Source organism: Dichomitus squalens (assembly GCF_000275845.1).
Source record: "Dichomitus squalens LYAD-421 SS1 unplaced genomic scaffold DICSQscaffold_2, whole genome shotgun sequence".
Lineage (NCBI taxonomy): Eukaryota > Fungi > Basidiomycota > Agaricomycetes > Polyporales > Polyporaceae > Dichomitus > Dichomitus squalens.
The window spans coordinates 924,441-936,631 of record NW_006766884.1 but is presented as its reverse complement, the minus strand read 5'-3'; the positions used below and the strand labels follow the sequence as shown (position 1 = coordinate 936,631).

Sequence of the window (12,191 nt, the reverse complement as noted above, 5' to 3'; positions counted from 1 at the left end):
CGGAGCGCGGGGCCTGAGAGCAGCGAGCTCCCTGGAGCCACACTCTGCGGAGACACACGGTAATGCATGTTGCTGAGCAACATCCAGACGCAGTACCCGTAGATCTGCGCCAGAGCAAGGGGAATTGGGAAACGAAGGCGGGCGGGATGCGACAATGAGCGCGTTGCAGTGGCGGTACGTAAGAGGCCGCAAGTGGAACAGAAACTGGTTGGAGAAGACCGGCGTTTTGCCTCATGGCCACACGGCTTGGCTTCTCCCCATTCTCTCCCGTTCGGCGACCCCTCCATATTAACTCGGGCTTCGTCCCGGTTCACATCCTTTCTCCTCTGCTGCTGCTCGGGCTCCGCTGTCGACCATGACGACCCGACATCGTACTACGTCCAGCTCGCGCAAGGACTACGGCCTCTGGAGGCCCAACGACGGCTCGGATTCCGACCGCCCTCGTCAGACAATGGCTACCACGCAGCGACACAATGTGGACCAGATAGGAGGCGCAGAGGCCCCCCGGAAGCATCGCAGCTCTCGCCGAGCGGACCCTACAGACCCTCTCGATCCCTCAGCGGCCTACGCCCGTCATAAGTCTTCTAGCAAGGATAGATCATCCACCGCGCATCAAGCGTCTTACTACACCGTTCCCCCATCTCCGAACCCTGCTGTGCAGCTGCAGTCGAACGCGGCGCATTACGACCTTCGTGCATATCTCAAGCAGAAGACCGAGAAGCGCAGTCCTCGGGCATCTAACGAGAAAGGCCTCGTCGCTGACGAGGCGAAGCCTTCGCGCTCCGGCCATCGCAGCCGCCATGCGTACCCCGATCCAGTCACGTACAACCCAGCTACCGCGACAATCCCATCCTACGCAAATCCAGTTGCCCAGTCTACTCGCGACCTCGCTTCCTCCTCCAGACATCACCGAGAGCGAGATAAGGACAGGGAAAAGACGAGCAGTCGTGGGCCAGAAAAAGTGAAAACGCGGGACCATACGACCGACAAGAGCGATGATAAGGAGAGGCAGCGACGAAAGGAGAAAGACGGGGAGAAGGAACGGTCATCGAGGGACAAGGACCGGCACAAGGACAAGGACCGACGCAAGGATCGCGAAAGCCGAACAACAGCTGGGGCGCGACCGACCGACGCGACGAGCGCATATCAAGCGTACGCGCAGACTGCGACAGTAGCACAGAGGTCTGCGGACAGGATTCCTGCACCTTATCCGGTACGTACTCGTATCCTCCACACGTGCACGGCAGCAACTTACTGATCTATCTCGCTTCCCAGGATATCGTTCGTCCACCGTCTACGCAACCGCAACCAACTGCACAAGCTCCCGCTCCAGCTCCGACGGGATTGCCTTGGGCCGGACTCACTTCCGCTGGACGTGGAGGAGCTGTCCCTGTACCGGAGTCCGTATATCCTTATGTGTCGGACAAGGACGATCCGCCGATCCCTATACCTCCCCCGGGACGCCGACGCACGTCTTCCAAGCCTCACCGTTCTCACCACAAGATCGCTTCACAGCAGGCCGGACAAGATTCGGGCCTATCAAGCAGCGAGCAGGAGCACGAACGCGTAAGTTTGACGTGGTGAATTTTGATACTCATCGATTATACTAAGAATCACTCCAGCCGCGAACGACCGATAGGCACTACCCCAATCGGGAGCAGGCCAGTATACTTCAGCGTGGGTACTCCTCCGGCCCATCGGGAAGTGAGAACGAGAAAGCTCCCACAATACAAACTGAGCGTGTAAGTAGTGCCTTCATTTCCAGAGTGCTTCTTTGAGGGATGACCGGTGTCACAGCGCAAGCATCGGACTCATGGGGAGTCCTCGCGCCACAAGTCGAAGACTGCTGGTGGCGAATCTCAAACTGCCGCTGAACATACTACAAGCCAAGAGATCGCGAATCAATGGTACCAGCGGGTGAGCAGTCCTAGATTCGACGAGTAAATGTTGCACATGCTGAGGGCTATGCATTGTAGCACCAGCGAGACCCGTCGGGTTCGAGGAAGCCGGCGCCTAATTCCGCGGACGCGACTGCACAGAATCCCTCAGGCGTCCCTACGTCTGCTGTGCAGGTGCATCCTGTATCAATGCCACCATCAGGCAAGCCTACCCCATCCGTAGGTTTGACAGTGTCTCAACGTGTGCCACAAATAGTCAGTATACGGGCTGGTCAGGGACCAGCGGATCCTCACGCTACGCTGCCCAAGGTCATTCACTCGGGAGTTACACCGCTTCGTCAAACAGACCCCCTTCCGCAGCCATCTTACCAACTAGGGGCCTCGCGTCAGCAGGATGGATCACTGCAGGCTTTGCTTGCACAGGGTCATCAGACTGCGTATACCGAGGCATCCTCAGGCCATCACCATTCCTCTATCAACTACGACGCTTCGGGGTCGAATCAGCAATCGGGGCAAAGCTACCCTCACACGATGCATTCGCGTGGTCTAGATCATCACGGGGGGTCAGCTATGCCTAGCAGTCAGCCAGTAATCCCAGACGTTGTGGTGCGACCTCCGTCCACTCGGCCTCCTTCGGCTGCCCCTGTACCCTTGGACCCGTACTCCTCGCGATCACGCTCGACACCTGCACCCAGTGCGCAGTCAGCTGGGCATACACAAGTGCACGCGCAGTCTAACAGCGATGCCGACGCCTATCGTTCGAATGTTGGTCATGCGAAGGTCCTTTCTCAAGACTTGCCCAGCAGGTTTCCTGTATACGAAGACGTCGCTATCACACGACCTCCAGGCTCAGGCGCCCCGCAACATCCTTCGGCGTCGCCCAAGAGAGGTATGACGTACCCAGGGGCCTCAGCCCCTACACCTACCAGCACCGTCCATCTCACTGCGTCCAACTATCCCGGCAGTGGGAGCTATGACCCACGATCACCGAAACCGCCATCTGTCGGAACAATGACCAACGACACATCTCGGCTACACGCTTATGCCTCGGGTTCCCCGGCGGTTGTTCCTCACGCTACGTCTACCAGCTCTTCCACTCCAAAACATGCCCCTTCTGTCCGCCTGCATCCCCACCGTAATGGCTCTAATGACACTATCGCCCAATCTGCCCCCACGAAACCGTCCCCAAGTAGCTCCTCGCAACAACATCTCCCGCGCCGAACGAGCGCAGTTAGTCTGCAGCCTCAGCTTCACGCCTCTTCACGACTTGATGCCAGTACCGCTTCTCGCCAGCCTAATTCCTCGTCCGCATACCCCGATATCACTCGATACCGCTCTCCTGCTCCACAGGCCCAGGGATACCCTAATGCATATGCCCCGTCTTCAGCCCCGACCAATGTAGCCGCCCCTAGTCACTCGCACAATTATAGCACTCAAACTCCTCTTGCGTCTAACGACTACCAACAGTATGGCAGGACAGCACCCACGCCGACTCAGGCGACATTCGCAGCTCAGCATACGCAGTCTCGGGCGGGGCAGTCGGTCGATTATGGACTTCTAGGTACCAACCCACTGGCAAGCCCAGCTCCCAGTGCACAACGTATTCCTCCGCGAGCGGCACCCTCCCCGGCACCCACGATGAGACCTTCACGTCTCAACACCGTCTCGTCACCCTCCACGCAGGTACCCGCCCCTCTCCAGTCAGCGCCTCCGGCCCCTACGCGGAATCAGACGTTCCCAAGCACAGGCCCGAATCACTCAACAGCGACGCCTTTCCCGAGTGCACACGCGCGGACCATATCTGACCCGCAATATGGCGGCGGCGGCGGGACTGCTTATGCCTCGGCAAGTCTTCCTACCCGTGGACGCAAGACCGCAGCCCAGCAACAACAGGACATCTTGCTCACCCCTTCATCCCTTGCGCCTTCTATGCTACCTCAGACAAGTGCGCCGTTCATTCCGCTGGACCGATCGACGTCAAAGAACTCGGTTGCTGGGAAAGAGAAGGATAAGAAGAGGAGTTTCTTCGGTAGTCTCTTCCGCTCCCGCTCGTCTCCGCCCAAACAACGTGATGAGCCTCCTGTCCCCCCGTCCCAGCAGTACAGGGAGAAGCGTGAACGCAATATCTCACAGCCAACGCACCCTATGTCGTACATGCAGACGCCTTCTGCAACTAATGGCGATTCGAAGCCTTTGAACGGCGCGCCTCCAGATCCGAGCCGTCGCGTTGCCGCAGCCACTGGAACTATGGCCTCTCCTACGCCTGCGCCTACGCACCAGCGGGGGTATAGTACGAGCGCTGTCCCTATCGCCCAGCCTGCTCCCGTCTCTCTCGCGGGCCGGAACGGGAACTCGAGTGGCAAGATGTTCACCCCCTTCCGTTTGTTGTCGAAGCGGCATCACACTGTTTCCACTGCGTCCGTGGAGGCAGTTGATGGTACAGTGGTACGCCTTTCCTCCTGATCCAGACATAAACGGCAACTGACAGTATTGGCAGATCAATGCGATGCTGACGGGAGGCGATTCTACTCGGAGCTCGACCGCTGGACGCCCTTCCCCGCCCCTCCGCGACCCCCTGCAGGCAGCGCAGGACTGGAGGACTCGGGAAGAGTGGTTGCAACAGGACCGTGGAAAGCTTCGTAGGCGTCGGCCTGGGGTGACGTTTGATGTCGGGGAGGACGTGCCAGAGGACGGACGGCCGTCGTTGCAGAAGTCCATGCGCGCCAATATGGCTGCGATGGCGGCACAAGCTCAGCCCCAAGCTCAGCAGGTTCAGCAATCGCAAGGCGCACAACCGCAACAACCTCAGACCCACTACCCGCATCAGGCGCATTCGACGCACGCACATCACGCGCAGACGCAGGCCTACCCAGCAGCCCAGCCTAATCACCATGGCGATGGTCAGACGGTCACTGGACAGACGACTGCATGATTTCTTTCGATCGTCCTTCAATTTGTGGTTGATGAGGATCTGCTGGCGTCCGGTGCTGGGTTTATATTCTGAACCTGACCGGGAAGACGTTTATGAATGAGTGGGACAGTTTCTTGCTTAGTGACTCGTATAGGGATCTCGAGTATAGACGTCGTCGTGTTATCTATGCATGCACCTGCTATGTGAAATGTATTCCTATGTCGTTTTAGCAGGATGTAATCTATCTTTTTGCGTAATGCGGTCCATCTCATGTTGTAGAGATGTGCGCCGCGAGGAGCACTAAGATGGGTTATTAGCCCCAGACAAAACACCACAAAGAGATATGATGCTGTTGAGTATCAGTAGATGGACTTTGGTACCCCTCGCGTCTCAACATCGATGCGCACAAATACTGGACCTACACCATACTCGGCGACGGCTCCCTGCTGTGTCATCCCATGTAGGCCTACATGGGCTACGGCACCGATGCTTTGTGGACTAGTCACTAAAAGCTAGGAACCAGCGCGCAAGTTCACCGACGCCTTTCGAGGCTTCAACACAATCGACTGTTCTACCCGTGATGGGGTCATACATGCTCTCTCCCTGTGCAAGTACTTCTATAGCCAGACAAAGGTTAGATTAAAGTAAGCCGCCGAGATGTTCATTCGCAGTAAGACGGACATGACTGCTCTACGGGACATAAAACTGGTTCGACCCGGGCTCGAACCGGAGACCTCCTGTGCACACAGGACCCACGGTCGGAACCCGGGAGCACGTGTGAGACAGACGTGATAACCAACTACACCATCGAACCATACCTCTGCGGGGGCTCTTATACCACAAGTCAGCAAAGGCGGCATACTTTTCTGGAGAACCGCAGTTATGTTATGAATAGCAACAAGCGTACGGATGGGACACTCACATTCAGCGGGTCCTATTTCTATCAGGCATCGCGGGAGGGCGTGGTGAAAAGCATGCAACAAGCTCAGGTTCTGACCCCATTGAGATACCGGCTCCGAGCGGCCACCAGGTACTAGAAGGAGTAGCTGTGTGCATCATAAACATTCGGCGTTTGCCACTGGGGTGATGTATGGCAAGGAAAAGAGTCGACCCTGCGGGTGTCCATGGCCAGGTATGCAATTCGGACAGCTGTGAGCACTCCCGACTGTGGAAACGATGCTGGGTGCTTACCCTAGGGCAGATGGAATGGCAGAGATCAAGGGGAACGGGAGACAGATGCTGCGAGGCGCTGTATGCAAGTGCTGCGCGCCGGCCATCGAAGCGCGGTCCAAAGTGTGGAGCTGAGAGCGACGCCCAATCCGACTTCTTGCCTTTCTTCCTCCCTCCATCCGGCTGCGTCCAGCACCTCTCTTTCAGCCACAGGAGCCTCAACAGGGGCACCACTCGTCGCCCGAGATGATGACGCCTATGCGTTACGTGGTATTGGTGCTGGTCATCATTGTGAATAGCATCCAATCTCCTCTGTTGCTGCTGGGTTATTGAATCGACACGTAGATCAGTCTGCACTTTATCCTCAGCTTCTCCCATGAAGAGTACGGCCGCGCAACTTCTCTCTCCCACCTCACCGAACAGCTCAGCGGCTCGAAGCCACACCCTCCTTACCAGGATGGTGTCGACGAGGACCGCTATGTGGTACCGTCAAAGCCCCCCATCCAGTCGCGCAAAGCCAACGCTACCTTTGTGTTCCTCGCGCGTAACGGAGATCTCAACGGAGTTGTGACCAGCATGAAGCAAGTTGGTGAGTGTGACTTGTTGTGATTGCACCTCCATACTGACCAAGGACACCGCAGAGGATCGTTTTAATAAGCAGTTCCAGTACCCCTATGTGTTCTTGAATGAAGAGCCCTTTTCCGAGGAGTTCAAGGAGTACGTGCCCATCTGCATGGTCAGACTTGAGATGAAGCTCACTCATACCTGTAGCCGTGTTTCCACCCTCACTGACGCCAAGATCGAGTTCGGTTTGATTCCCAAGGAGGATTGGGTACAGCCCAGCTGGATCGACGAAGACAAGGCGACTGCTGCTCGGAAAGATATGGTTGAACATAACGTGATCTATGGGGGTTAGTCTGGGACTCAAAACGCGCCGCCAGTCGTTCTAAAGAAATCATGTAGGAAGTGTCCCGTACCGCAATATGTGTCGCTTCAACTCTGGCGTAAGCACAGTAGCATACATTGCGCCCAAAACGCTCACCCAGTCTTCGATAGTTCTTCTACAAGCAACCGTTGCTCGACAAGTACAAGTATTATTGGCGCGTCGAGTAAGTGGGACCAGCTTCCCCGTTCAGTCTGAATGCTCAACTATGCTCAGGCCTGATGTCACATTTTTCTGTGACCTGAACTATGATGTACGCATTATCCTCCAACCGAGTTGCACTTTTGAATCTGATGACGCCGTCACAGCCTCTTCTGCTCATGCAAGACCAGAAGAAGGTCTACGGTACGACTCGCACCCCTGCTATCAGTGCCTTCCACTCATCACATCCATCTGGCAGGCTTCACTGTCTCGCTCTATGAGTATCCTGCCACGATCCCAACTCTCTGGGATACTGTCAAGAGTGCGTTGTGCCCCTGGATTCATCCCGCCGACAAGCCTCTTATATTTCCACTGCAGAGTTCATTGACGAAAACCCTGAGCTCGTCGAGCCTGACAACGCTATGAGATTCATCTCTGACGACGGAGGCCGGACATACAACAACTGCCACTGTGCGTTTTCTTGGTCCGTTGTATGCTTTGTTCAGTTGCTGACGGCTCGCGGGCTCTTGAAGTCTGGAGTAACTTCGAGATTGGCGACCTCGACTTCTGGAGGGGCGAGGCTTACTCCAAATTTTTCGACTTTCTCGATAAGCAGGGCGGCTTCTACTACGAGGTGAGACGTCGCGCAGGATAGTAGGCCATAAGGCGTCGGAATTGACAGTTCGCGCAGCGATGGGGAGATGCGCCCGTACACAGCATCGGCGCCGCCCTCTTCGCCAAGAAGGAACAGATACATTTTTTCAACGACATTGGTTCGAGAGCCTTCCTATACTACATAGCAGACATTGATCTGACGATTATTGCGTCCAGGATACCGCCACAATCCGTTCCAGCACTGCCCCCAGGGTGACCTGCACAAGAAGGGCAAGTGCTGGTGCAACCCGAAAGAAAACTTCGGTACGTCTTCTCGGTCCTGCAGGTACTGCGTCCTATTCCAGCGGCTGACATTAATGCTATTATTACAGACTATGAGTGGTACAGCTGCCTCAAGCGCTATGACGCGATGTTCTAGGCTATTCCTGGCTGTTTCTGTATCGTGCAGCAGTAGCCCGCTATTTATTTCCATCTCTAATTTTGTCCGTTACTGCATCCGTTTCGGACCCACACATCCCGGCGTGAGACAATCGAGTGGTACACAGTAGGGTGACTGTCATCCGCTACGAAAGTGTGCAAGCGTGGAAGGGCCGGAGGGGCTGTCATGCAGCGGCGGTGCCCGCAGTCGTGTCCATGGTGATCATGCCAATACAGATTGTCCAAGAAGGGCCATGAGTGCACCGGATGGCATAGTACATCCAGACAGGTAGCACCCCACGTGGTCCGTCATAGGATGGACTGCGAATAGTACTGGTACTGTGGATGAAGGGAGGGTGGTCTGAGAACGCAAGTTCAATGTCATATGGATGGCGTGGGTACGTACTGAGTCGTACAGGCGGGTCCAGTTGGAGCCAAGCGACGTGTCGATGAGCCGTTGGACGTGCTCCTCGACGGCGGACTGGGTGAGGCCCTGTTGGAAGCGGTCTCGAAGCTGGGACGCGGTCTGCTCGCCGAAAGCGGCGAAGCATGGGAGCGTCGAATCCTTCTGCATGAGTTCCACCAGAGCTTCGAGAGTATGCTATCAATATCGGCGCTCTCATCGATGAGAGCAAGCATTACTCACTGACTATCCGGTCGCAGTGTTTCCTGCAGGCGTCAAAGCCCTCTCTGAACAGTTTCCGGAACTCGCGGTAGGCCGGACTGTCGAGTCCACCGAGGACCTCAATGTACTCGAGCGGCAGCTTGAACGGCGCCGCCTCGAAGCCAATGTTGCCTGGAGAATTCGAGAGCATGAACCCGAAGTCGATGTGGATGAGGTGCCCGTCGCGATCGAGGAGGATGTTGCCGTTGTGGCGGTCCTTGATCTGCAGGAAGTACGTGACGAGCGAGTAGCCGGCGAGCGACTTGGCGAAGTTACGCTGCGCGCGGACGTACTTGGCAGAGGACGGGTCGCCGTAAGTCGTCTTAAAGTGGTCGAGGAGCGAGACGTGCCCAAGGCGGCCCTCGGCTAGGCGGCGAGCGTACTCGGCCTTCTTGATCGAGTGTATGGAGACGGCGTCGGTGATGGTCTCGACAAGGCCGGAGGAATTGCCTGTGATGAGTATTCGGAAGCTGGATGACACGAGTTTGAGAGATTACATCTTAAGCTACTAGGAACGTGCACGTACTATCGTACCCAACATGGGCAATTCTCCTCTTTCCAGATCTTCTCAAACTCTTGGATGAGCTGCACGGCGAGCTGCTCTTGCCTCAGGTCGCCGCCAGTCTTGACGATGACCGACACACAGTCCCAGTTCGCTGCAGAACAAAGCTCATTAATGCGAGACACCAAGTAGGTCGGAGAAGCAGACTCGTACCGAGATGACCATATGGTGACGCCTGCCGTACCCGAGCCTTCTTCGCCGCCCAAGACTCGCTGAAAACAATCGCAGACGGATCCGCCTTGCTCAGTTCTCGCCTGATGATACCCTCGTCCTCTGCAGTTTTCATGTCTCCATTGGCGGGCGTGATCCGCAAGGAGGTCTCATTGACGCCGTTCTCCCGCATTCGAGCCATGCGCTCCTCCTCCAGCGCCAACATCTCCTCCATGATCCTATCCCGAATAGCTGCCGCTTCAGAGGCCTGTAATCGCATGCGCGTTGGAGCCGCGGCGGCATCGCCCTGGGCGCCGCTAGGAGTCGAGGGTTGACCGTTACCGTTGGATATCGCGTCTGCGAGCCAGCTGGTTCCAGGCAGCCAGCGTAAAGGTGCGCTGATAATGGACGTATCGCTGGGTGTGGTAGGTAAACCAGGTACAGCTGGGGGCACGAGGTTTGCATTCAGCTGGGCAAGCATGACTGCCGCTGTTCGCATGCGCTGCGAGTACTCGTCCAGGGAGAGTACGCGCTGCTGCCCTTGTGACAGCTGCCGTGCAGGTGTGCTTGAGTGATCGCTGGTGATGGCACCGTTTGGTGGGTATCCTGAAGAGGGTGAAGGGAAGTTGTGGCCAAGAGCGAGGATATGTGCGGCAAAGGGGTCGGGCTTGTCAAATCGTGGTGTGTTCAAATTGGAAGAGGCGCGAGACCAGGTGGCCATGTCGAGCTCCTTGTTTTTCGGAGCGGGAGGAAGGACTATGGAGTCTGAGATGTCGATACCGTTCACCTTGAGCGAGCTCTCGTTGCCGTAAAGCTGCTCTACGAGATCCATCTCTTCCTCCTCTGGGGGTTCTAAAGGAGACACCACGGAGGAGGGAGACGCGGACCGAGGTATTGAAGCGTTTTCCCCTGCGTCGTCGCCATCGGTACCAAGTGCCACTTCTGAACCGTTGACATGGTCGGGTATGATAACCGTTGGTTTAGACTTGGACAGTGTCGAATCGTTGCGAGCGAATTTGACAAGATCCTTAGATGTCCCCTTCGACTCGTTCTCCTTCACGACGATCTTCTTCAGGATCTCCTTGTTACTCCGCTTCGCGGGGTCGAAGTCAAGGTCGGAGTGAAGGATTTCGACAAGTAGAAGATAGGGTGCACGCTCGGCCGAGTTGAGCACGACGCTCTCGCCCGGTGGTATTCGTACTATTCGATGGTGAGGTTCGGGAATACTTGATGGTGGTTTGGGTTCGTCCGAGGACGAACACCACATGGGCATACAGATCTAATTGTCAACGTATACCTAAGTCTTGGCATCGTGATTCACGGTGTAGCATATAAAACTTACCTCGGCAGGGAGCATATGGTTCAGACTAGTTAGTTCCGCGCGTAGAGCACTCACACGGGCAGGTTTAGGGACAACCAGGAGCTTGTTGCAGATGTTCTCCAGTGCCAATATGAATTGCACCTACGCGTCCGTTCAGCGCGATAGCCGAGACACGAGACGTTGACGACAAACCTCTGAACGACAGTAGTGGCTACGTAACAGATACATCTGCGAAGCAAAGTCATACTTCTGTAACAGAAGATCTGCGGTAGGTTGACTATTCGGCCGGTAAGGATGTCGTGAGGGAAATGACGGTGTTGACTGGAATGGCGTCGCAGCGGTAGCTGCACGGGTGGGAAGAGTGTCTTCTTGCCCGAATGGATCCTCCGATAATCTCGGTTTCCGGGCTTCACGCAGATGTAGCGGCAGCGCGGGGCTAGTCTGCGCGCCGACAGTCTGCCTCCGAGACAACCGCTTGGAAACAGCAGATACTGTCTGCGAAGACGGAGCAATGTCTACTGGCTCCTCCGGATTATGGTCCGCGTTCGGGGCCGGCGAGTCCATAGAATCGTCGTCTTCTATGTCCACCCCGCTTTCCGCCGCCGAGGCTGCAGATATGCTTCGCACCATAGCCCTGTCATTATCGCCCCGCTCAATACTTTTGATGTCCTGGCCCTGCTCATCGACCCGACCTTGCTCGAGTGCAACAGGACCCATGATTTCCGTGAGCTGAGGCATACCGGGAACGCCAGCTAGGACCATCCCGATCCCGACCAAGGCAGGAGACACGTGTGCTCTGACTTTCTTTCGTGAGGGCCCAATGTGAGTGGGGGCGCATAGGGACGAGTATGGAGCAGAAGGCAGGTCTCCGAATATGATTTCATGACATTCGTGAAGGATTCGTTGGCAAATGAGGAATGAAGCATTACTGGAATGTTGTGTTGAGAGGTCCCTGAGGTATGCTTGCATGTACCATAGTGTCTGGTATCTCTTGAGAGGCAATCGAGCATGTAGCCGAAATAAGAACATACCAGCATAGCAACATGGGTGGACTTGTGGCAAATCTCCACCACGAAACTCTCCAGTGCTTTGGATTGCGTCGGTCTTGTTACAAGCAGATGACTAGGGCAATGCCGATATCAATGGGCATGCCTCTGGACAACACAACGACTATAATCACCATACGAAGCCCCATACCTCCCGCAACTCCTGAGTGTTCAGCTCCCTGAGCCGTCTGGTTAAATAGTAGGTGATTCCGATGTTGTCGGCATAAATCCGTAGGTATTGGAGAGCAACATGGACTGAGAAGAAGGAAGGAGACAAGAAGAGACGTAGTAGCAGGGCATGCGACATGGGGAGGAGGGCGGGGTGCCTGGACGAATGCCCGGACAGCGAAATC

General features: G+C 56.0%; 2 protein-coding genes and 1 non-coding gene across 3 annotated transcripts; 1 reads left to right on the top strand and 2 right to left on the bottom strand.

The window, feature by feature from the left end:
• Nucleotides 1-5,515: 5,515 nt before the first annotated feature.
• DICSQDRAFT_t15 lies at nt 5,516-5,623 on the bottom strand. Its single transcript has one exon. It is a non-coding gene; the product is annotated as a tRNA-Val (tRNA).
• Nucleotides 5,624-6,225: 602 nt separating this feature from the next.
• DICSQDRAFT_143315 (glycosyltransferase family 15 protein) lies at nt 6,226-8,096 on the top strand (the record flags this gene model as incomplete). The annotated part of the gene is made up of 14 exons (XM_007361159.1): nt 6,226-6,270; nt 6,325-6,568; nt 6,621-6,696; nt 6,751-6,890; nt 6,943-6,983; nt 7,036-7,088; nt 7,139-7,175; nt 7,231-7,267; nt 7,323-7,385; nt 7,442-7,534; nt 7,597-7,697; nt 7,755-7,836; nt 7,895-7,981; nt 8,050-8,096. The coding sequence occupies 14 exons, from the start codon at nt 6,226-6,228 to the stop codon at nt 8,094-8,096; spliced, it is 1,146 nt and encodes a 381-aa protein (XP_007361221.1).
• A 308-nt stretch (nt 8,097-8,404) lies between these two features.
• On the bottom strand, nt 8,405-12,145 carry DICSQDRAFT_97594 (kinase-like protein; the record flags this gene model as incomplete). The annotated part of the gene is made up of 9 exons (XM_007361158.1): nt 8,405-8,434; nt 8,502-8,683; nt 8,742-9,229; nt 9,286-9,415; nt 9,475-10,750; nt 10,814-10,933; nt 10,985-11,773; nt 11,824-11,914; nt 11,973-12,145. 9 exons carry the CDS (start codon nt 12,143-12,145, stop codon nt 8,405-8,407), a joined length of 3,279 nt encoding a protein of 1,092 aa, XP_007361220.1.
• Nucleotides 12,146-12,191: the final 46 nt, after the last annotated feature.